General features: G+C 42.6%; 1 protein-coding gene across 1 annotated transcript in view; it reads right to left on the minus strand.

The window, feature by feature from the left end:
* The window catches only part of CCDC6 (coiled-coil domain containing 6), a 54,876-nt gene that overhangs the window by 14,669 nt on the left and 15,905 nt on the right, over positions 1 to 24,302 (minus strand). The window contains exons 2-4 of the mRNA XM_084845354.1: positions 14,477 to 14,626; positions 10,657 to 10,785; positions 220 to 323 (exon numbers count right to left, since the gene is read on the minus strand). Of these exons, the coding sequence (XP_084701480.1) occupies positions 220 to 323; positions 10,657 to 10,785; positions 14,477 to 14,626 (383 nt within the window). The remainder of the gene's footprint in view (positions 1 to 219; positions 324 to 10,656; positions 10,786 to 14,476; positions 14,627 to 24,302) is intronic.

Here is a 24,302-nt window from a genome sequence, read left to right on the forward strand (position 1 = left end):
TGATAATGGAGGTACTATATAGCCATCATGACTAGTAGCCATTGATAGCCAAATTCTCCACATGTAAAAAGGCTGCTTTCCTATTTTAAATCTTTTATTAGTATTTAAATACTTGCCTTTGGGGAATGGGTGGGCACATTTTGTGAAATACGGATGCTTCACCACACAAACAATGCAAGGGGGTGGGGGGGCAGCAGAAGATGAAAAGCCAAGACAAACCGTTTTTCTGCTTCAAGCTTATCCATTCTCTTCCAGAGACGATTCACTAGTGCTTCTTGTTCTTGTTCTAGTGTGTTTTCAAGATCAATCTTCTCACGTCTTAGCTAGGAAACAGAAATTGTTCATTAAAAAAATGGGAACTGCTATGTCATGAGTTTTAGCTGGACCACTGCAGCACAATATTTAGTATGAAAGAAAGTTAAATCATCCTCAACTAAGGAACTGCAATCAAAGTAACGGGTGATAAAGAGACCCTGTTTAGATAGCCTTTACTTCTATCAAACCACTTCTATAAAAACTCTTTTGCCCTCCCAGGGATTTTTCATGATCTTACCCACTTTGTGGTGTCCAGAACATAGAAAATAGACAACAAACCCCAACCAGTGATACGCCGCATTACATTCATTAGAGAAGTTATACAGAAGACGGAAGGCTAACAGCCTAAGGGCAGAGGTGGTGTCATTAAATCTATTATCTGAAGTTTTGGGTTCCAGATTCCTCCTGACTAACCATTGTGGTAATGTTCACAACAGGAAATGAAATTACAGAGAACGGCATAGTGCTCCACACTAGGGGGTCTGTTATGTTTACCAAAGATAAAATTGGCAAACAACGATGGTGCAAATTTGCTACCAAGCATGTACTCTTGTACACAACTATCTTTATTGATATCATATTCCTCTGTACCAAATCCTCTCACTATAAGTTGTACAGCCAATCACTTCACTTATTAATCATAACACTGAGAGGTCCAAATTGTCACCACAACCATGTCCTTTCCCCCTGTGGTGAAGATGACGGGTTCCTTCCCTTCTACTGCGCTTAGAGCTGGGGGATCATCACAGACCTCACAGGTTGCTTTGAGAAGCTCAGTGTGACATTACGGCAAGATCCTACCCCCCCAAGTTGGGGTGGGGCTGTTGCAGCCCCAAATTTTTGCTGGCTATCAAGGCTAGCTAAAGTCTGTGGAGCCCTGCAGAAGATACTGGCAACAAGAGACATACAACTCTCTGTACTTTCAGAGATGTTATCAGAAGCAACAGAGAACACAGACTGTAATACTGCTGGGTCAAGTATTTGGCCCAGTGATTATTTTGGTTCTTTTGGGGTGGGGTAAGTGAAAATGCCCCTGAAGATTGGACTAATCTTTGAGGGGGGTTGAATAAATTTGGGGGAGGGGGCTTACTTTTAGGGCCAGACCTACCATGAAGCAAAGTGAGCCACCAGGCGGATAAGCAAAAGTGGAAGCACACTTCCTTCTGCTGAGCTCCCCTACTTCACACATCCTAACTGAGCCTCTACCAGCTGCAACGCCATGGAATGTGCTGGTGGTGCTGCTGACTTGTCCAGTCTGGTCCCACCCACTCTCCCTTCTTAGGCGCTAACAGCTGCTGCAGATCATGTGGCTGCTGGCAGTGATTAGGATGGGCTTGGCAGGCCGCATTCTCCGTTCCTCCTCATGGGCTGCTGCTGGGAGCACCTGCCCACACCCCTGGTTAAACAAAGCACAGGCCAAAAAATGGTCAGCCTTGGGAAGGAGGAACTGTATGTGTGTATTGCTGTGTGGCTGTAAATGAACTGGAGCTGGCTGCAGTGCTGCCCAGACAAAGCCAACTGAGGTCAGCCTCTTGCTCTGCCTCTCCTGCCCATCAGAAAAGGAGAAAGTGCTGAGAAGGGCCCCCCACCCCCTGGATCTCCATTTCCCCTCATCCATTAGTTTCCCAGTGAGTAGACATGCATAGGATTAGCCTGTAAGCTAAGAGAACAGACAATTTGAAGCCAGGTGGTCAGTACTGATATAAGAAGGCCTTTTTCCTGTCTGCTCTCTGTTCTCTATATAAATAAATAACTAACACCGCTTTCTCCTCCATAGTCAGCATTTTTTTCTTTTTGATAAGCTAGTAGTAGGGGTAAGGTTAGAGTTCAGTGTCTGGCCAGCCTGTTGCAAGATGTAAAGGATCTCTTCTGTATCTTCCACTTTCACTATCTAGCACGGAGGTCTAAAGGGAGAATGATGAGCTAAGGGGAAAGGCTTTCTTCTTTTCTCCCAACAATAGTTCATTTATAACATTGAAATCCTACCAAATCAAGTGTGGGTTATATATGTGAAGACTGTCCCATGACTGTCTCAAATTGGAGTCATTAATTTGATGGGGAGGGTACTGAAGCAGAGATAATGCATTATGTCTGCTTCACACAACACAATCACTTATTGCAGTTTGCTGTCACAAGATGAGGTGATAGCCACTGGCTGGAATTAGAGAAATTCATAGAGGAGGGGAGGCCTAGCAGATATTAGCCATGATAGATAAACAGAACCTCCTTATCGAAAGGCAGTATGTCAGAATGCCAGATGCAGAATTCTAGATACAAAGGGGAGCGCTACTGGGGCAAAGTAAATGCAACTTTGGTATGATCTAGCAGGAAAACTCCTAGGCTGTGAAGAAATCCTTCTGCACACCTTAGCCTGCTTTTACAGACAGGAGCTGAGCCTAGAAAAGACACTGTCCTAATAATAAGGAAGAGATTGTGTATGTGCAGAGTGCAAATCCTGCAGCAATGTTGTATATTATAAGTCACCTTGAGGCTTGAAAGATGGCTAAATATATATGTATTAAATTATATAATTAATAAATAAATGTTTAGGGCAAGGTCCCTTCCCTAGGTCAAGATGTATGATGTCTAAGGCTCGAGTCTTGGCACCTCTTTTCATTTTCTTGTTAAAGCACTACTATAGAAAGAGAAAAAAATGGGGAGCAAAGAGCTATTGAGATAAGAAGAGTGCCTGGGGAGTGGGGGATGATAAACACTGTGATTTTATTTTTCAGACAGACACAGGCAAACTTCTGCCATGCCATCAATTCCTACAAATTTATTTTATACCTGGAATGGGTGGAGAGGCATCATTTGCTGCTCTGTCTCAGGCAGGAAAATGTGTGGGGCTGGCCCTGCTTACCTTTAAAGATGATCTGAGTGAGGTTCCCCTTCACCACCTTTGTTTAAATGAGAAAAAAAGCCTTGCTTCTGCTTCAGCAGCCTGGCAGTGTTGACTCTGAATGTTCCATGAGAATGATGGGGGGGGGGGGGAATCAAGAATCAACCAAACTGCCAACCACTCCCTGTCATCAAGAGTTGGAAATAATTTTGCTGAAAGTGCACTTCAGTTCGTCAACAACGAAGAGGATTCAGTAGCATTATCAGCATGTCACAAATAACATTTTTATTAGTGCAAAGGCAAATTTAGAAAACTAAATTTATAGACTATCTAGCACTAGGGTACTTGAAAATTCAGCAGACAAGTTAGCCATTGGCAAGAAAAGCAGGACAGGTACATTCCAACTCCCTTTCAAAGAAAATGTAGAGCTGGTTGATTTGCTCAAGCTCTGAAGCAATGGCGGGGTGTAAAGGCACTCTCTGATAAGAACGTGGAAGAAGGATTCCTAAAGATTATCTCATATTTTCCTAAAAGCTTTACATCAGGTTTTAAAGCCAAGTACACAAACATATCAAGATACCCGATCCTCCTCTTCTTTCCCGAAATAAAACACAAAACAGAAAGAGTTGGCAAGTCCTAATCCCCAGATTTTTAGGGCAGAATAGTATACCGCTGCAGTGACTTGAAACCTGAAGGTCTGGGTTCATATTACCCACATCTCTTCCCAGTGCAGACATTTGTTAATATGCTCTTCTTCCTCCCCCACAGCTTCCTTGGATTATATGGTCAGCTGGAAAAAAGTAGTGTCCACCTCAAGGAGTACCTTTTGCTCCACCTACTCTTAGAGTATGGTCTGGGATCATGGACCATATTGTCCAGAAAGCTTCTGTATTATACTTTTACACACAATTTTCTTTCAGGCTAGAATCTAGAAGGTGCACATCAGACCTCTATGGACAGAGCATATTTGGATTTCAACATTGTTGTTGTTTTTAAGGGATCCATTTGACTACAAAAGCAGGGGTGCCCTCAACCTACATTTAAAAAAAAAAATCACTTGTAGGAGGGGATTAGGTATATAGCACAGCACATGACTGGTAAAGGTCAGGGCCAATCAAGTAAGCGTGCCTTGAGGTTTGGGCTTCAACAACTTATCTGGACGACCTCACTTTCTGATGACCAAGGAAAAGGCCTTTTCAGTGGTGGCACTCAGTCTGTGGAACTCTCGCCCCAGACCTTTAAATTTTTTAATATTTGGGGGGCACAATTCTATGCATGTTTAGAGAGAAAAAAGGTCCTACAATTCCCAGAATGCCCCAGCCAGAAATACGGCGAGTTGCAAGACTTTTTTTCTGTCTAAATATGCATGGGATTGCGCCCTAGATGTGTTAATTCTGCTTGTCCCCTATCTTCTTTCTGCCCATTTAATATTTTTAGTGTTTGTATTATTCTGTGTGTGTTTTCAATGTTTCATTTTATGCTACCCTGGGAGTTTTACTTGAGTAAAGAGCAGGATGCTAAATTCTTAAAACAACAAGAACTTCCACTTTATCATCAACTTGAGCCTGGATTTGTCCATGCAGCAGGTTCAGTTTCTGGACACTACTGCATAACTACACAATAGACAGTTATGCGCTGTTTTACACCTGAACCTCAGTGAACGCTGCACATATTTTACACACTGAAAGACTCCACCCAGAGACAAGGAGTCACACTTCAAGGATTTCCTTCCTAAATCTGCAATACCCACCTAGTGAAGTTAAGAAACCAGGGCTGCAACCTTATGAAGAAAATATTAATTGACCATATGAGTGTTAGTCAATAGTTAGATTTGCATAAATTTGCATATAGATAAAACAATTCTTCTGCAGCAAGCAGCATATCGGGGGGGGGGGTAGATAATGTAGCCATGTATCATAGCAGGCAGCATCTTATAAGAGGAATTACCTCAGATGTGAGAAAAATGGGAATGCTTCTTCAGGTAGTGCTTGCCAAGTACTTGTCTTAAAAATGCACTTTAAAACAATCTGTAGCCCAATCAATCAGGGCCACCTTTTGTGGTAATTAAAATGTTTTAAAAGCACTGATCAATTGATTAAGCATCACAGTCCTAGAAGAAACAAAGCCAAACTAGTATCCAAGAATAACTTACAACACAGCCCAGAAAGAGAAAATGAGAGAACATTTCTTGTTGCCACCTACAGCTCCTAGCTAAAGCCAGCTATATCAACAGTCTAAAGCCCATACTGGACAGTGATACTTCTTATACAGGCCGGGTGAGTTTGTGTGCCTTTGCTTACAGACAGACCCTAACCTGAAACAACTACTCATCAGCAGCAGGCCACATGAGAGAGATACAAACATAGCTATCAGATCTTGCAACAAACCCAGATGCTCACTTTGTGTCAATATCTACTCAGAAAACACTGTAACAGGACTTAACATCAGGGATGCATTCACGTATGTATCCTTCAATAGGATATATACCAACACCTGCCAAAACATAGGACAATCAGGTCTCTCTAGGGAAAAGAATGAACACCAGTGGGAAGACATTATTTCAGTATATCAGGACATACTGCTGCTGTCCCCAAACCCACCATTCTTGAAGAAGTAGGGATGTCAGAGAATTTCTCCACGAATCTCGGGGAGGCCGAATGCCAGTGCATTCGGCCCCCCGAAATTGGTGGAGAAACGGTCTGCCACCCCCCCCCCCCCGGGACGGGACTTACCTTGATCGAATGTCCCTGGCGGCGGTGGCAGTTCGGCGGCGGCCGGTCTTCCAACCGGCTGCTGCCGCTGCCATTTCCAAGTAAAAAAAAACAAAAAACAAACAAACATGATAGGCTACGTAAAGATTTACATAGCCTATCACGGCTAGATTTTTAAAAAACACTGTGATAGGCTACGTAAATGTTTACGTAGCCTATCACGGCTGACTTTGGGGGGGAAAAAAGCGCGTATGCAAATGGCGGCGCCCACGGGCGCCGCCATTTGTGTTCCTTATTTTGGCAAGTGTAGTCTACATAAACATTTACGTAGACTACGGCAAAAATAAGGGGAACGCAAATAGCGTTGCCCTTATTTTCACCGTAGTCTACGTAAATGTTTACATAGACTACACGTGCCAAAATAAGGAACGCAAATGGCGGCGCCCATGGGCGCCGCCATTTGCATACGCGCTTTTAAGTCAGCCGTGATAGGATACGTAAACATTCACGTAGCCTATCACGGCTGACTGCAGGGACGCAAATGGCGGCGGCTATGTCCGCCGCCATTTGTGTCCCGCCAGGAGAGGAGGTTTCGCGGCCGGAGGGACGGGGCGCCTCCCCCCCGGCCAGAATTTTTGGGGGGGACGGGGCGCCTCCCCCCAGGCCAGAATTTCGGGGGGAGGGACAGAGCGCCTCCCCCCCACCGCGAAGCAAGCTTCGGGATCAGGTAAGGGACTTTCGTCCATCCCTACTTCAAAGGGAGATTCCAGCATGAAGTTATGCCCTAGAGTTTATCAGTACATCTGAATCTATTGTTTAGGCCACAACTGAGACAATGGTTTCTTCTCTCACTATAGGTGAGAAGTTGCTATGGCAAACTAGGAAGATCGCGTTACCAATAACTGGTACAATTGTGAATGGTCTCCGTGCTTATCTTGCACCCACACATTCACACTTTATATAGAATTGTCACAGACTGTATATCTTGCAATGTCACGGCCACTTGATTGCACTGTTTACATTTTTTTTAATGCGTACATGTGTATGCATGTATCTCTGCCAGCCGAGGATTACACTTCATGCATCTGATGAAGTGGGCTCCAGTCCGTGAAAGCTTGTGCCACAATAGGAAAGGTTCCTCCTGTGCAAGCACCGAGTCATCGCTGACTCCTAGAGGGACGCTGCTTTCGCTGGGGTTTTCATGGCAGACTGCAGTGGGGTGGTTTGCCATTGCCCTCCCCAGTCGTGACTACCTTTCCCCCAGCAAGCTGGGTACTCATTTTACCGACCTCAGAAGGATGGAAGGCTGAGTCAACTTGAGCCGGCTACCTGGGACCCAGCTTTTGCTGGAATCGAACTCAGGTCGTGGGGAGAGTTTCAGTTGCAATACTGCCACCTACCACTCATTCCTCCTGTGCAAGCACCAGGTCACTACTGACCCCTAGAGGGACATCGCTTACGCTGGTGTTTTCATGGCAGACTATTAAGGTGCCACAAACCTGTTGTTTTTGCTGCCAACAGACTAACTCGACTAACCCTTTGGAAGCAGTTTCCCATGGGCTTCACTGCATCTCCATCGGCAGACAATTCCCAGGAAAAGAACTTTGCAGGAGATCTGTAGGCTCAAAACAACATTTAACTGTATCAACAGAAGACACAACTGCATAGTATTGTGGAGCCCACTGCGATAGCAGAAGCTGTACAGAGAGACTCATTACGCCTCATTCCCTTGTCAATTTTACGGAATGTAGCTGGATTTGAAAGGCTTTTATTATGTGCTGGATTCTACTGGGGCAGAATGCTCAAGGGTCCCTCTCTCAAGCTTGTGGTTCAAAGTGAGACACCAGGCAGCTGTGTCCTTTGAGGTACCATCAGCGATTTGCTGAAATAAAGCAAGTTCAAAATTCTGAAATGGCTGGAACTCACTATCATCACCTACCAGTTGAGACAGGGAATGAAAAGCCCCATTCTCCATTCTGGTTAGCTATATACACTGGCCCTGTTCAGACATAATGGTGGTTTACATGAGCAAATTGTGGGTTAATTAACCATGAATTGCAGGGATGCGTGCCGTGTGTGAGCTGTTTCCATTAACAACCCTCGAATCCCGAATTTCCGTGATGTTTGAACAGTGGCATTTGGGTTAATCTGGGGTTGTTTAACCCATGAATAACCCAACGTGCCCCTGTTCGGACATCATGGAAACAACCCTTGAATGCAGCATTTTAATGGAAACAGGAAGTGGCTCGGACACGGTGTGTGTCCCTGCATTTTGTGGCTTACTTAACCCATGATTTGCTGCTGGGTGCTGCCATTACATCCCAACAGGGTCACTGTGTGCAATTTACCAGGAATCATTTCCAAGCATGAACCACTAAAATGATCCTCTCTTAGGAGCCATTCCCAACACTGCAGCCTACACAAAACTCTTTACCAGTGGTGAATGCCCCTAAGTTATTGTTGTTTTTTAAATCCAAAATATCCTTTAAATGTACTTTATGCAGTGACCTTACTTTAAGGTTAAATAACATAACCATCTTACATTTTAAATTTAACCCAGAATGCACTTGTCATAACAAATAGCATTTTAGCCTCTTTAATATAATGTTTTGTACAGGTATCTGTGTGCATTACTATAATTTTACAGAAATCCTCTGTAATAGCATTTAATTTTATTACATTTTCAACTGGCTTTTCAGGTAAACTGGCTCCAAAATGGTTTACAACACACAAAAATAAAAATGCAGTTTTAAAATCTACAATAAAATTACAATTAAAACATAAAAACAAAAAAAGAACACATATAAGCAACTCCAGTAATGTTTTAATATTGGGATCCATAATGGGTTCCAGTCTAGACCATGAAAGCCGGGGTAGACAAGCTGCCCTTAACCCATAATAAAAACCTGCAGTAAACTAGGAAAATGATTTTAAGCTAAGCTGCTTGCAGTGAATTAGGTGACAACTGCCACCTAGAGGCCTTTTTTTCCTTTTACTTCAAGAAAGCCTGCTATGATATAGCTCGGCTTACTGCATGATCTTTTGTTAGATACCTTTTAGCTTCCCTGTTTATTATTATGTGAGGGGATACAACACAAGTGTTTTAATGACCAACATTTTTACAAACTCATAAACAGACATTGTTTGCAGCGTGAAATATGATCTTGTGTATGAAATCTGAATTAGATCAGTAATTAAAAATAGTTTCAGGCTTTTTCAGAATTTGAACTTCACAGAATGTTGGGTAAAACCCGAACCAATGCTAGGTGCATTTTCAGGGAGAGCCAAGCATTTTCAGAAGGTGTCCCTGTCTGAGGGAGCAGAGGGTGGCCCTGGCCAGGTAAAGGGGAAGTAGTGCTTTGAAAATGCAGAGCCAGATGAATTTGTGCTTTGAAAAAGCACCCTTACCCTTTTATGACCTCTGTGCATGAGAGTGGATGGATGTGGGGGGGGGGGAGTGAAAGAGACAGAGAGCTAACAGATTTGGATGTGTGTGTGTGAATGAATTGTGGGCAGGGGTTTGTATGCCCTGGTCGTGGGCTGCTAAAGTTTGGAGGTGCTGAGATAATGATAAGCCACACCCAGGTTTGCTTACAAGGAGCCTTTATTGAGTACTTACAGCACGCAGGCGTACACGCTGGTTGGATCAGAGAGCTTCTCTAGACCCAGAGCCTAGACCCAGAGCTTAACATTTACTAAAGTACATGCTCTTATAGATTAACTACCCACTTCCTGGAACTTAGCACATGGTCAATGCAAGTGGATTCTCCATGCCCTTCTGACAGCTAAAAGACTGATATTACAACATTGGGAGGATAAACGTTCACCTTTTATAATACCACGGATAAAGGACCTAACAATGCTTTCCACCTCTGAATGGGTGGTGTACAGACACTACCTCTGAATGGATACTTATTTGGATATGTGGTCTGTTTTTTACTGAAGTTTATATATACTTCTTAGGAAACTGTATTTACACACACACACACACACCATATGCATGTGCTGAAATTGATATATTCACATATATGTAGCTACATTTTTATTTTTTTCCCCTTTCTTTCATTAAATTTTATAATAAAAAATAAGTCTAAACAAACAGTGCTATGAAATTTCCTTAGACCACCCTCTTCACCTCAATTCCCTGTTCCTCTTCAAGCCTAATTCTCCACTAACAAACCTTCAAGGTTTGCACCCTTCCTTCAACCTCCTTGCATCTAGGCTCCCCATCCCACAAGAGACTTTCTTCACATTCTTCAACCTTCCCATGTGTGAGGAATTAATCCCAGCCAAAGTGAATCTGTGCTGAAAACTGTTAAATTCCCTGAGCAACTGAACCTTTCCATGAGCATCGCTACACTAGTGTAAAATCCTGCATTTAAAACAGGGCTTTCTGCTTCCGTTTTAAATGCAGGATCATGACAGACTCCCTTTACACACGCTTCCTCCCCCGCTTCCCCCCTTATCGGAATCTTCCATACGTTTCATTGGTCTGGCTCCTCTTATTGTGAGATTTCCTCTTTTCACGAGGGAACTGACGGCACTGTAATGTGATAGCTCATTATCTCCACTCTTTTTAAAAAATGGGATAAACGTCATTTAGCACAGGAGACACCCTGGACATTGATGATGTCATGTAAAGGACCTGCAAACTTCCATGGGTAACCAATCTCAATAGCAGGATAAAAGCTCCGTGTGAAGAAGCCCCATGTCACCAACCATACCAGCTGAACCAGTATCAAAGACTTGACTGTCACAAGTGCAATACAATATAGATAATATGGTATTTACCTGCTCCAGCGTTAGCTGCTTTGAAATGGTATCATTTTCCAGTTTTTTTATTTTCTTCATCAACTTGTTCACTTGGAATTCCTGTTCCTGTTCTAAATGCTGCTCAAGTTCAGCCTTCTCATGCTGTAGCTATATGATCAGAAGAGATATTGCAACCAAAGATATAAGCATTTTAAAACTACATTTATAAGCAACATTTAATTTATCTGTATGCACTACTGGTGCTTTTATAAAAAAAGATCTGAAAACATAACTAATATTACCAGAATTTTCTTAAAATGGCAACCATTGAAGATATGTAAATTATGAAATAAAAACCAAAGAACATTTCTATGCATTTTAAAATGTTAACTTCATTATTACAATGAATAGGAAATTTCTACCCTAGCAATGATGAATGTGCTTGCTTTCATCCACTATGAGTCTAAAGGCGCAATCCTATGGCCGCTAGTCAGCAGCTAGACGGCCATAGAATAGGTCAGTTTCTGGGATCCGACCTTGGAGCAAGTGCTCTGAGGTTGGTTCCCTGAGAACCGACCTCCATGCTCTCCCACGCTGCCTCGTAGGCAGCGTGGAACGGCCCTGTGCTTGGAAGAGGTACACGGAAGGGAAAAAATGGGGCGTTCTGGGGGGGTGCCGGGGGGGAGTTGGAAATGTTGGTACAACACATCCTATGTGTCGTCCAGCTGCCACTTCCCGCTCTCTGAGGTCCCACGGCTAGATGGCCGAAATCGGCTCTCTAGCAGCAAAAGCCGCGCGGGGGGAGCGAGGAGGAGATCCGCTCCTCACCACTCCTCCCACCCTGCACTGGATAGGTGGTCACCCCTGGACTCGGAGGCGACTGTCAACCCAGATAGGATTGCTCCCTAAATAACATAAGGACACAAAAGAGCTAGCTATCGTTTTACTCTTTGGCATGAGTAGGACAGAATTTGGCTGCCTTACCACCTTAGAAATTGTTAAGAGCACTTACAGAAGCACTAGAAAGGGTGCCCAGGGATAAAGGTTTAAGAAAAAGCAAAGTGTTGAATCCACATGATTAAAACATAAATCTAGCCAAGGAGCAGGCAACCTTTTGGGATCTGTAGACACATTTGGCATTTTGGGAAACTGTCCTGGGCACCATGACAAAATGGGTGTGCTGCAGATGAAAGTATTGGCCTGCAACCACCTGCCATCTTCATTTCATAAGAAGGTAGCTGAGCCCCACATGTGGTCCAGAGGCATTCATGGGAAAAGAAGATGGGAGCACCTAGAGGTCCTCACTTTTGCTTGAAGCAATCCCAGCTACCAGCAAGACATGTTGTTATTTAAAAGAAAAGGAGGAGGAATAGAGCACCTCGGTGGGTGCCAAGAAAGGTGTCTGAGGGCATACTGGTGCTCACGGGTGCCATGTTGCCTAGCCTTCACCAACTGTATAGAACTGATCTCAGGTCCAACTCCAAGATACAGCATGCTGGACATGTGTGGGGCCTACAGTTAACTTTCATAGTATACATACATACACACACACAGCTCCATGTAAGTTTTGTTCTACAGTAATCTGTCTTTTTCTAAAAGTTTTTCTTCTGACAATATACTGTATTCCAAGATGCCTGCTAATAATGTACTTCCTCTTCAGTGAGTTTCTGCTGTGCATTATCTATGGAACCAATTATTGCGTTATATAAAGCAAATTGAACTAAGTGGCTTAACAAGGCTAATAAATAAATTCACCGTTTTACTAAAAGATGCTTCCAGATCCACTTGTATTTGTAAGCATACTTTAAAAAATAATGAAACTGGTTCCAAGCGTATTGCAGATCAATTCCATCTTAAACTAATACTGAAAGGCTGATAATCAGAGTTTTCTCAACCACAATGCAAATCATGCTGATCTGGGAAATTCCTGCCATGCTGCTAATAGGAGATCCACAGCTCTCATACTCACAGTCAGCTTTTATATTTACAGTGTACTGAAAAAACCTTCTGGAAGCTTTTTCCAGATGCCATTTTGAATCCACTGTTGTGAAAGGCAAACATTCAACAATGCATGCGCTCAGGCATTATGACACAGACACTTTGCTAACTGTTTTGCAATGGCATGATGCATTAGCCATCAGGGACCTTGAAAATCTTCATGACTGATCACGCCGTAGAGAGCAGAACAGACAAAAATCCATCACCTTGAACCTGGGCCTTCTACAGGGCTGTAAATTAAGCAAATCAATGCAAATGTTCCACAATATGCACTACTGCAGAATAAGAATTCTGTATTTACAGGATTTGAGATCCCATAGCCCACAATTCCAGAACTTCCAGCAGCAATTTTCCTAAGTGACAGTTTGAAAAAAGTAAATTTAATCCTTTAGTTTAAAAATACTTCAGTAAACAGAGCAAGAACTCTACATCCGAGACAGCTAAAGAAACATTGTAACATCCCTTCCTGACCTGTATAATGGCAAGTCAAGTAAATTTCTCTTTCAAAAGCAACTTCATGATAGAGCTCAAGGTGTAGCCTATGAGCCGGTTCAGACATAACGATCCCAGTTGAATAAATCATGGTCTATTAAACCATGGTTTATTAAGCCAGCAGTGACCATTGTGCCCATGCACTTAAATCACCTCTCCCACAGGCATCTCAGCATTTTGTATCATGGTTACTTGAAACCCAAATTTCCCATTATGTCCAAACTAAACCACAATATGAAACCAAGACCAGTTTGTAGCTTAATAAACCATAGTTTATCATCATCATTATATTGTAACTGGCCCATATTGCTGTGAGAAACCTTAAAAAATTCTTCAGAATGTCATTCCTACTCCAGATTCCTATGGATAAGCCGGCTTGTGTCCAAGTACTGGGAAAAAGGTCGGGTATAAATATAATAATAATAATAACAATAATAATAACAACAACAACTTCAGAAACTCCCAAAGGAAAAATGTAAATCATAAGGGATTAACTATAATGGGTAGAGAGGGCCCATCTGGGACCACACACCTTTATTTAAATTAATATATATGAAAAACATCAGCCTAGATGGATTTCTGAACATAAAATAGTTTTTATTCCTAGTGATTTTCTGTCTCCCAAAGCATGCTCTTGAAGAATTTCCTTCAGGAAAGTCTGCGCCTTAGAAACTACTAGGTATCTCAGTTACTTAAATGTATTTTAAAATCTGTTGTTTTTACAACTGTTAAATGTCTGGGATTTAAGTAGTTACTTGAGATAGTGCCTTGAGATAAAACAGTAGTTAAGGTTCTTTAAGGTGCAATCCTATGTGTGTTTAGACAGGAAACAGTCCTACAATTTCTAGCATTCCCCAGCCAGTAATGCTGGCTGGGGGTGCTGGGAGCTGTAGGACTTTTTCCTGTCTAAACACACATAGGATTGCACTCTTAATCAAGTAACTAGTTAAATTCCAGACATTTAACAGATGTAAAAACAATGGATTTTAACATACCTGGTAGTTTCTAAGGCACAGACTTTCCCCAACGCAATTCTTTGAGAGCATGCTCTGACAGTCTGCTGCATTTCCTTGCTGGCCATAAAGGAAAGGGAAATGATCTGTCTGTTCTCTGCAGACTTGCTCACTTGCCTGCACAGAATTCCTAGTTGCCTGTGATGATCAGGCAAGTTGTTAAATACAAGGCTGCTTTAATCCTTGGTGTCCTTTTCATACTTATTCAGCATTTCTTTTCTCCACTTTCAAGCTTTCAAATTACGATTTTTGAAGCTATGACTGCAATGTTACCAAACATACCTCCAAACCACATTCTAACTCAATCCTCTGAATTAATTTTTTTTCCTGAAAAGCCAAGCTGAAAAACTACATACCTGCATCAGCTTCCTTGAGAGCTCATTAGTGAGAAATTCTTCCTCCTTTTCATAGTTCACTGCAAGTGTCTCCTTCTCCTTCTGCAGAGCTTGAATCTTCTTAAACAGGGTATTACTGATAAATTCCTCTTCTTGCTCCGCCCTTGCTTGCTGTAAGAGAAACATATTTCTTAAAGACCAAGAAACGAGAAAAGGACATGATCCAGTTGCCAGCGATGAATTAGATTGTGCTCTACATGTTTCTTTACTCACTTCTTCCTTTGTCGCTTAACCTCAAAAGGCACTGGACACCAACATATTCAGTTCCTCTGCTTCACTCCCCCAACAAAGACAGCAACACAATAAATGAAATACAAATACTAAAACTCTGATCCAGACGACCGCTAAAGCAGCAGAATGCAATGCTCATACTACTGCACCCATGGACAAAACAGTGCCTTGCTCTGCTTGGATTAGCAAGGGGGGCACATGGACAGCAGCCCATGGGAGTTATGCCTACATTTAATGGGTTTCTAGATGTGGTCAGTTTTAGTTGGTTTTTAAACTCCTACACAGGTAGCAGGTTTTCCTATACCAAGTGCAGATTCGTGTGCAGAAAAGTATTTCTGCCTATGCCCTATGATTACTGGAACTGAGTGCAAATACTTTTAGCCATCACAAAATGCAGGCCCTCTCACATCCCACCACTACAGTTGTTAGGCTGGCTATTGTGAGAGTCATTACATATAAAGGCAATTCTCAATTTCCATTCCTTTATCATGCTTGAGATTAATGTAGTAGAAACTGCAGACTGGTTTGCGGGGGGGGGGGCAGCCCTCCCTTGCTGAGCTCAGAGTACATCAAACCTATCACAGGAAGAGAAGAAGCTACACTCCAGGCCAAGAAAGACTGGGGAAGTCCTACTGTGCTGCTGTACGGTAACCTGGAAATAGCTTCCCTAGTCTCATTCCTACAGCCTACAGCTTCCTGACTAAGCTGGCAAGGTGGGGAAGCACACAGGGAGTCGGATGATCCATCAACCACCTAACCCCTGCAAATAATGTGAGTGGTGTACTTGTGTGAGCAGTGTAATGACTCAGTGGCAGAACACATGCTTTGCATGCAGAAGGTCACAGGTTCAATCCCTGGCATCCCCTGGCAGGGCTAGGAAAAACTCCTGCCTAAAACCCTGGGGAGCCTCTGACAGCCAGCGCGTAGACAATTCTGAGGTGGAGCAATCAATGGTCTGATTTGGTATAAAGCAGCTTCCCAGGCATTTCTGTAAGTGATGCATGCTAGGAATGCTGCAATCCGCACACATGGAAGCAACTACTCTGACTTCTATGAGTATTCTCATCACCCACCGATGGTGAGAGCAGTTATTTAAAGGGGTTAGCTAGCTGATACAGTATTTGCTTGTGGTGCCAGCCAGAGCAAAAGCAACATGACCCAATTCCTCAAGCCAACAGAGGACAGTGGCAGCTACCGGACCAGAGGGAAGAACTCTCCCCACCTGCCAGTCAGTCTTCTCTGGACAACCTTTATTGCTAGTTCTCTATTAATACCTTCCCTCAAAAACCTGCATTTCAACTGTTCTGACAGCAATTTGCTGTCAGATCTTTCATTGACAACTGAAGACTTCCTAAAAGTCAACTTCCCTGACTCTTTAATAATCATCTCTTTTCTACAACCTCCTCGTTGCCATAAATGGCACCATCTTGCAGGTGCTCTTGACTGCAAACCCTTCATGACATCCATAGAACTTTTCATCTACAGGCAGAGAGCAAGCCACACAGTTTCCTCCTCAAATATTTTGACATCTAGTCTTTTACTGAAAGTTTCCAAAAAACCACTCATTCCATCTCACTTACTAAAATTGCCACCTCGATCTTTGCCTTGGGGACACTGCCATTTGAACTGTTTTTATATTAAGGTTTTGCTGTCAAGGTGAAATGTGATCTTAAGAGCATGTCTGCACTATCTGCTTCTGCATGGTATGTTCTTGATCAATCCTGGTTGGCACAGCCTGCACTTCATATCTCCAGTTACAGCTCCCCTTCCAGATTTTTGTCACAGGAAAGTTATTTATATAAATTGGGTGCTAACTTCTCTACACCACTGCTCACAATGTCTGAATGATCGCTGTGAGGGTCCCTGCTCCCATCCTTCAAGCAGAATACTGCCATGCCTCCTCTTGAGTACTTTTGAAAGGAGGCTATGCTATGTACCATTTGGGATGTGGTTGCTTAAAGTTCTACTCTCAAGTTTGCTCTGAAGCAGATACAGCAGAACCCTGTTTTAAACAACACAACTTGATTGGATTTCATCAAATCAATGTTCTCTGCTGTTCCTTGTGAATATGTACAACACAAAAGCCCTGAAACAATGAAATGTAATGAGGAACAAAACAACATTAAACGAATAGCGACTCTTAGGGTTTATCTATACCAGATTTGCCAACTGCTTCAGAACAAGGCTTCACAGACACCCTCCCTAATCACTGGAGAGCAGTGGTTACTGTTGGGCTTAATCTCCACTTTGACAGCATTTCTGATTTTATGGCAAACATGATTTATGAGTGGCCTTTATTCTTATGTGCAGACAATACAGCCTTTTGTTAAGACACTGTTCAAATACATGTCCTGTGTGATTCTATGAGTATTCATTTCTTTTCAGTCTTTTAATATCAGGTGCAAGACATTCTGCTCTCCCACATCTTGTACAAACAAGTGTTTTCAACAGCAATATCAAATGCCTCTCCTCCCCCTCACCACTTGCGTTTTAAATCAATGTAGGGCTGATTCATGCCTCAGCCCCCAAAGAATATTCATTTCTGTCAGCATTAATGAAATCAATTCATCTGTTCTTGTTCTCCTCCAGCAGGTTGTATTAAGCAGTTTAGGGTTCAATCCTATGTATGTTAGATAGAAAGAAAGAAGTCCTGCAACTCCCAGCATTCCCCAGCCAGCATTCCCCAGTTGTAGGACTTTTTCTGTCTAAACACGCATAGGATTGCGCCCTTAAGCAGTCAGGATCCCTCTGACAGATGCTTCACAGGCCTGCCCCCACCTCTCCCTTTGTCTCACACACTCTACAGGATAGTTTCCCCTCCTTCCTCCTGACCAAGGAATCCGGAAAGTGGAAGGGAAATTGTTAGAGACTGCACCACAGTAAATTGTGCTCCTGACAAACTGATGGGGAATAATAGGCAGGCCTGCTTTATATTTCACACTGGACTGGGTGTCACTCAAGACAACTGAATGTATTACAGAAGGCACACTGGGGAGGGATGGTGTTCTTCATACTTAAAGCTTCAGAATAGGAGAACAGGTAAAGTCTTGCAATGTAAAGTTTTCATTTTTGAACTACAAGTTGAGATCAACACACGGCATTCCAGGGAAGGGATATTTTCCCCTCTTCCCAACCCATGCTTCTCCTGTGATTACATCCACATAATCCACAATCTGGAGAATCAATGCCTTGATTTACACCAAATCATGATTTGGTGCCATGGGAACTAGCCCTGTGCTCCCCACTCTTCATGTACTCAACATAGTCACGTCATTTCTAGTTTGCAGCAAACTCTAAAGCAGTCAATCTTTTTGGCAATCAAGTTAATGGCAAGATGGATCAGCTAGTGGCTGCCAGGCAAACCCAGGTTGTAGCCATTCCCAGCTCTTGCTTTCCAGCACAGTTCCTACCCACCCACCACACCTCTCCCTCCTCCTCTTTTCCAATGACCTCTGCTGCAAGGAGTGGTGCTACCAGTTCTCCCAGCAAAAGCTCTGGGCCTTTACAGCTGCATGACACAAATTCAACAGATGGAGGTTTTCTCAGCACAGAGATGGAGTGAAGTGATGGGAAATTCTGACCTTCATATCATTATTAAAAGCCTACATCCAATCTTGAAGACTACGCTGGCATGGCTGGGTACCTCCTAATGAACATTTAGAGAACACAGTTTCACTGAAGCTCTGATCCAAGGCCATCCGCACAAGACTATTAGAATACAGCATAATAACATTCTGGATGGTTGCTGATGACAAAGACTTCATTCCTAAGCAGCTCTGCCCTCCTCTTTCTATGAGAAAGAGTTAATGGGAGCTAAGCATCTACTCTCCTTGCTCCCTTCTTGCTGAAAGAAGGGGGGGGGGTAGATGCAGAGCCAGCTCCTTCCCTTCCACCCACAACACCTCTACGGAAAAGAGGAAGAGGTGCTTTGGCTTCACTCTCTCTCTGCTACGTTGTAAGCGGGAAGGGAAGGGAAGGGAAGGGAAGGGAAGGGAAGGCAGCAACAAGGGAACAAAAGGTGCAGTAGAAATATTGTACTAATGTATCGAGTCATAGGATTCTTCAAGTGCCACTAAGCAATTCTCTGCAAGTAAAACATTCTTGCATGCTATTTGATGGAAGTTAAGCAAGTGTTTTCTGTATTCCCTCCCTGCAGAATGTTGCGGTCCTCTTATAGGTTTCTTTTGGGGTGGGGCACACCATGATTCTTCCACACAGACAGACACACAACTCAGCCAAGCAGGTTTGAGCTACTATGGCCTTATCATAGCGCTGGGGAGGAGACACCTGGACTGAGTTTGGGCATCAAATTTGGTGGTGTGTGTGTGTGTGTGTGTGTGTTAAGCTGCACTGAGCCCAGGTGCTATCACCCCCCCCCCCAAATGGTTAGTGAAAAAGGAAGAATCAAAGCACTGCCTTCTAGCCCCACAAGCAATTGCCACTAGAATCTAAGGTAAGATTTCTGAAAATATTGGAGTCACTTGGAAAAGACTCCCTAGGTTTTTTTCCTCCAGGAACATGACACCTCTAGTCCAGGGCATTATGAAGCACTCTAAAGTGGTGCAGAGAGCCATAGTTCATAACACTATAATACAGAGAACACAGCAGCTGGTCCCTGCGGGCTTTACCATGTTGCACCTGAATGTTTCTATTCTCCCATGCGACCCTAATTGTCCTACCAGGATGACAGAATATAAAACATTTATCATCGTGTACATAGCTCAACCCACTGCTCCACTGCCCTCTAATGAGCTAGTTTCTTAGACTCTTTTCCACAGGAAAATCGGAACCTAACAAGGCAATTTAAGAAGAAATTGCAGAACACTGTAAAACACTTTAGCATGTTAAAATAGACTTTACATTTAACTGAAACTCATTAACAGAATTTCACATATTAACTTGCTTCTTTCCACAGTGGACAAATATATCTCTTAACATTAAAAAAGAACATTTAAGCTAATCTCCATAGATAACCAAAGATAATTATTTTCACCAAATGTTTTACCACAGGCAGGGGACAGGTGGAGTAAATGGTGCTTTAGGGCTTGGCCGTTTTGCCTCAACTTGGAAAAGGGGGGGGGGGTATCTACGCAGTATTAAGCAGCAATATACCAAGCCACAGACAGCTCATTTCACTTTGGTAAAGCTGGAAGGAAGAAGTCACTAAATAACAAATACAAGTGGTTAAACTGAAAGCTAACTACCAGTATATTACCTATTAGTTTCCAGCAAGAAAGCTCTGGGGCCCTACCCCAATTGTGGATTTGGATTCAGTGGGGTTTTTGCATGCTTTACAGATGTGCTGTGCAAAAAAAGGCTGGTGTGGAGGCTGCCCCCACTGGAATAGCACAATGCTGAGCAGTAACAGACTTAAGAGTGTTTAAAGGCAAACAGGGGAGAGTTGCATATAAGATGCATAGGAGGCCGCTTTGCCTAAAGTGGCATAAACCTCTGCTTGAGTTCTTCTATATAAAGTGGAAGCACATGATCAAGCTGCAATTTAGTAGTTTCATCCTCAGCAAGGACAGAATAGCAGTTTCCATACTTCCTGCAAATAGGTAAATGTTCAATTTCCTGCCATGCTACACAGGCAACTCCCCCTAAAAGTGGTACTCTGGTTGGCACATCTTTTGGACGCGTTAAATAAGCGATCAGCCTATAGCCAATGTTTTCATGGGATAAAGGGTGGCTAAGATGAGCCACAGGGAAAGAAGTTTCTCTTATGCTGCCTTTTAGCACACCCCTTTCCACAGCCTAGTAACAATACCTGCGCCTTGAAAATAATAAGCTCAAAAGCACTACCTTTTCACAAACTGAGAGTAGGCTCCATCGAGTAGGATAAAAGGGACCAAGAGATTATGGGAAGGGTTGATATGGATTTAGAAACAGTGTGACTGAAGATTTTGTTTAAGTGTTTGATGTCTTCAGAGATGAATGCTATTTTTGTATGCTGTAACCCACCCAAATTGCCAAAATCAGGTGCAAAAATGGCCAATTAATGCATACAGGGATGGGTGTCAGAACAGACTGCTTACTTATATACTTGGTGCCATAAACCATAGACCTTGATATGATAGATCTGGGAGCAAGTGAGAAGAATAGAAGTTGGAACACTTGAGCTCTCAAAGGTACCATACCTCAAAAAAACAAATTTGCGGTCTGTACCAGTCACCTCTGCTTTCCATGCATCCTCTTCCCCTAATCTAAACAAACAGACATTCCCACTGACTTAGTCAGCTCAGGACAAGAACCTATTTTCTATGAGGAACCAACTCCTATTGTTCATAATGAAGGTTCAGAAATTACATTGGAGATAAGGGCCATAATGTGTTTAAAAACAACATATGACTGTAAATGTTCACATCCTGAAGCAGTAATACTTGCATTAGGATTCAGAGAACTCAACAGGGTCAAGAAGGATTGTTTTGTGTTTACAGAACTGGAGTGGACCTCTAGAGATTTCAACTTTCGTTTCTGCTCCTAGTCCATGGTACGTTGTGTGTGCTCTTGGAAAAATTCAATCATCACACCCGTTCCCTATCTGAGAAACTGATACAAGAATGCACAAAGGTATTCAGAGAGTAAAATTGCTAATGTTCAAAACACAAAGGGAATGCTACTGTAATGAGACATGTTGAAAGCCCTCAGCTCTCCTAGAGCAAGTACACTTTTGTCCTCATAGTATTTAGCAATGCATTACATTTATTCACATACTTAGAGCATGAAATCCAGTATGAGACAGACAGACAGACAGACAACACGGGAAATAGTAATTAACTAGTCACTAAGGGCCAGTGTACCACTAGCTGGTGGTCTGCGTGCAAGAAGCCTGCAGAGTGCCCCCAGGCTCAAGGCTGACCAAGCAGCACTCACACAAAAAAGCTGTTTGTGTGAACCTGTGCCTCTATGCAGCAACCATAATTTGCATAATTGCAGCAGCACTTTTTTAATCTTTAGCAATCATGAAAATTGCAGAGGTCAAATAGACACTCTCCCTGTGGAGACGCTAGTTTTCACATAAACAGTGTTTCTACAGGAGGCAGTAGACCCATGCAGCTCCTCACTGACTAATGTGAAATGACCCCAAGTCGGTAATGACAAAATGTATAAGATTAAGAAAGCAATCCTATGCACATTTATCTGTCAATGGGCTTGCTTCCTAGTAAATATTCATAGGATTGCGCCACAAATGCTATCCCCCTTCTCTTACACACACGGCTTGTGGCATGTGTGTATTTGTTTCTGTATGTGAGAGAGACCTGGTTTGCATGGCTTGCAGCACATGCCAGGCACCGGTTCCATAACCCAACCCCCACTTGTAGGTTGTCATGCTGTCCGAACCTGGCAAGGGTGGGTTATTGGCATGGTTCATAAAGTACCCACAACCCTAAAACAGCCCATGGGTTCTGGGAGGTTTGTTAACCACGTCACAACCCCCCCTTACCAGGCTTGGATGACACAACAACTTGCAAGTGGGGGTTGGGTTAGGGAACAGATGCCTGGCATATGCCACAAGCCATAGAGACTTATTTAAGCCACTGTGGCTCAAAATAATCGTGTGAACCCAGCCAGAGACAAAAAGAGAGAGGGAGAGAGAACTGCTTATTGATATTCTAGTAAAAATATTTTGAATCATTCACATGGATGAGATGATCTCAGAATTTTATGCAATTCAGAAGACCATAAATGTCTAAGAGGAAAATGATCACCCACAAAACATTAACAAATATATATGTGTGTGTGGGATCAGACAAACAGAAAAAGAGGAAGAATCATAATTAGGTGGTAGGGAAAATAAAAATTATTACATTTCCCTGAAATAATTGCTTGCCTCATTGCACTCAACCATTTCCTAGATTTGTAAACCATGGGATTTAAACATAATTCTTGTTTCAGAAAACTAGCCTTTTCTTGCAAGGGGACAAATTGGTTAATGTAGTACCTATAATTGTTCATATAGCCCTTCGACCTGCCATAGACAGCAATCAAAAAATTAGAAGTGCAGAGAATCTTGAAGTCTCTATGTGTTTCAGGTCTAAGAACATATTTAACGTGGGTAGGCATGCCAATTTGGGTGCATGAATTCTGTAGCTGCCATTTTCCAAGATGGCTGACATATGAATGGGAATATGTCATATCTCATGAATGAATGCATGTAGAAAGCTCATTCTGGTAGAAAGGTTCAGGGTTTTTTTTAGAAGTCAAGATGATTAGAAGAACTATTACTAGTCACTGTTACCACCTGTATGGTATAGTAGATAAAATGCCAAACTAGAAGCAGGAAGACCCAGGTTCAAATCCCTTCAGCCAGTCACCTTCTCTTAAGACTAACCTACCCCAACAGGATTGTTGTCAAGATACACAGAGGGGGTAATATGTACACCACCCTGAGTTCTTTGGAGGAAGGGTGGAATAAAAATGAAGTCAATAAATATTTATTTAATAACATTGAATCAGAGAGTACTTTCAAACCATACCATACATTGATGACTGATAAATGCAAGTAAACTGTTGAACTTTAGATTTGTTATTTAAGGTGCACCGTGACACAGCTTTTCAAACCTCCATAAACTACAGCAAATCACTGAGAACCTCTTGCATTTGAACCCTCACATCTCTTCCTCAAATGCCATTTTAAAGCCATCTTTCCTCTGGGATGGCTTGGACATCTTGTGAAAGAAGAATGTATTTTTAAACATGGCTTATATCTAACAAACAGCTTATCAAAACTAAGTAAGTGTTGAGTTGAATCCTGGCATGCAATATTTCAAACTGACGCAAATGTACCTTAAAAACTGGTGTTATTTCAAAATATTTAACTTCACTGAAGTCTTAAAACCACTGTGAACTTCCTTCTGTTGAGAAAACAGAAAACATCAGAAGCTCTGCATTTAACCATCAAACACCCAAAATGAGCTTATGTGGAAGGGAAATGATAGTGGACTACTTTAATTATTTTATAAATAATTTTCAAAAGCACAAAGTGTTCAAAGCTCATTGAATTCTGCTACAACTCAAGTCTAAAGTGTAAGTGCGCACTGTTCTAGTGCACATTTCAGGCCATATACAGCTCTGTGTTTTGGTGAAACTTTGCTACTAGGAGCAGGTAGCAACATACCGGAGAAGAGGAAAGCAAGAGAAGTTACCTGACTATGCCACAGCCAGGCATGAAAGCCCTCCTGCTCTTGTCCAGGCATGCCACAACCCAATCATTCCACTCTCCCTGTGCCATAGGTTGCCCACCTGTGATTTCTATGATTTGCATAAAAAATAAAGCATTATTTTCTCTCCTACCACCTTGTTTTTCCAGTTCTGTGTGTTTTGCACTGCCCTGAGCAGCCGGAAACCCAGAGCAGCCAAAGTTTATAAGGTCAGTTTCCTATCTGCCGAAAGAGCACTGAAAGCTTAAGGTGCACTTTACGTGTTCATTTACAAATGTACAGACAGAGCAGGCATTCCAGGGGCACAGAAACAAGTACCACACAAACAGGCTGGGCTAGATTTACAGTTTTCCTCTTGCCTCCTCCAGGGTACCCAGGAATGGATTTGTGTGTGG

The sequence above is a fragment of the Heloderma suspectum genome, chromosome 3 (assembly GCF_057233095.1).
Source record: "Heloderma suspectum isolate Gila_16-S chromosome 3, 16-S_ref, whole genome shotgun sequence".
Lineage (NCBI taxonomy): Eukaryota > Metazoa > Chordata > Lepidosauria > Squamata > Helodermatidae > Heloderma > Heloderma suspectum.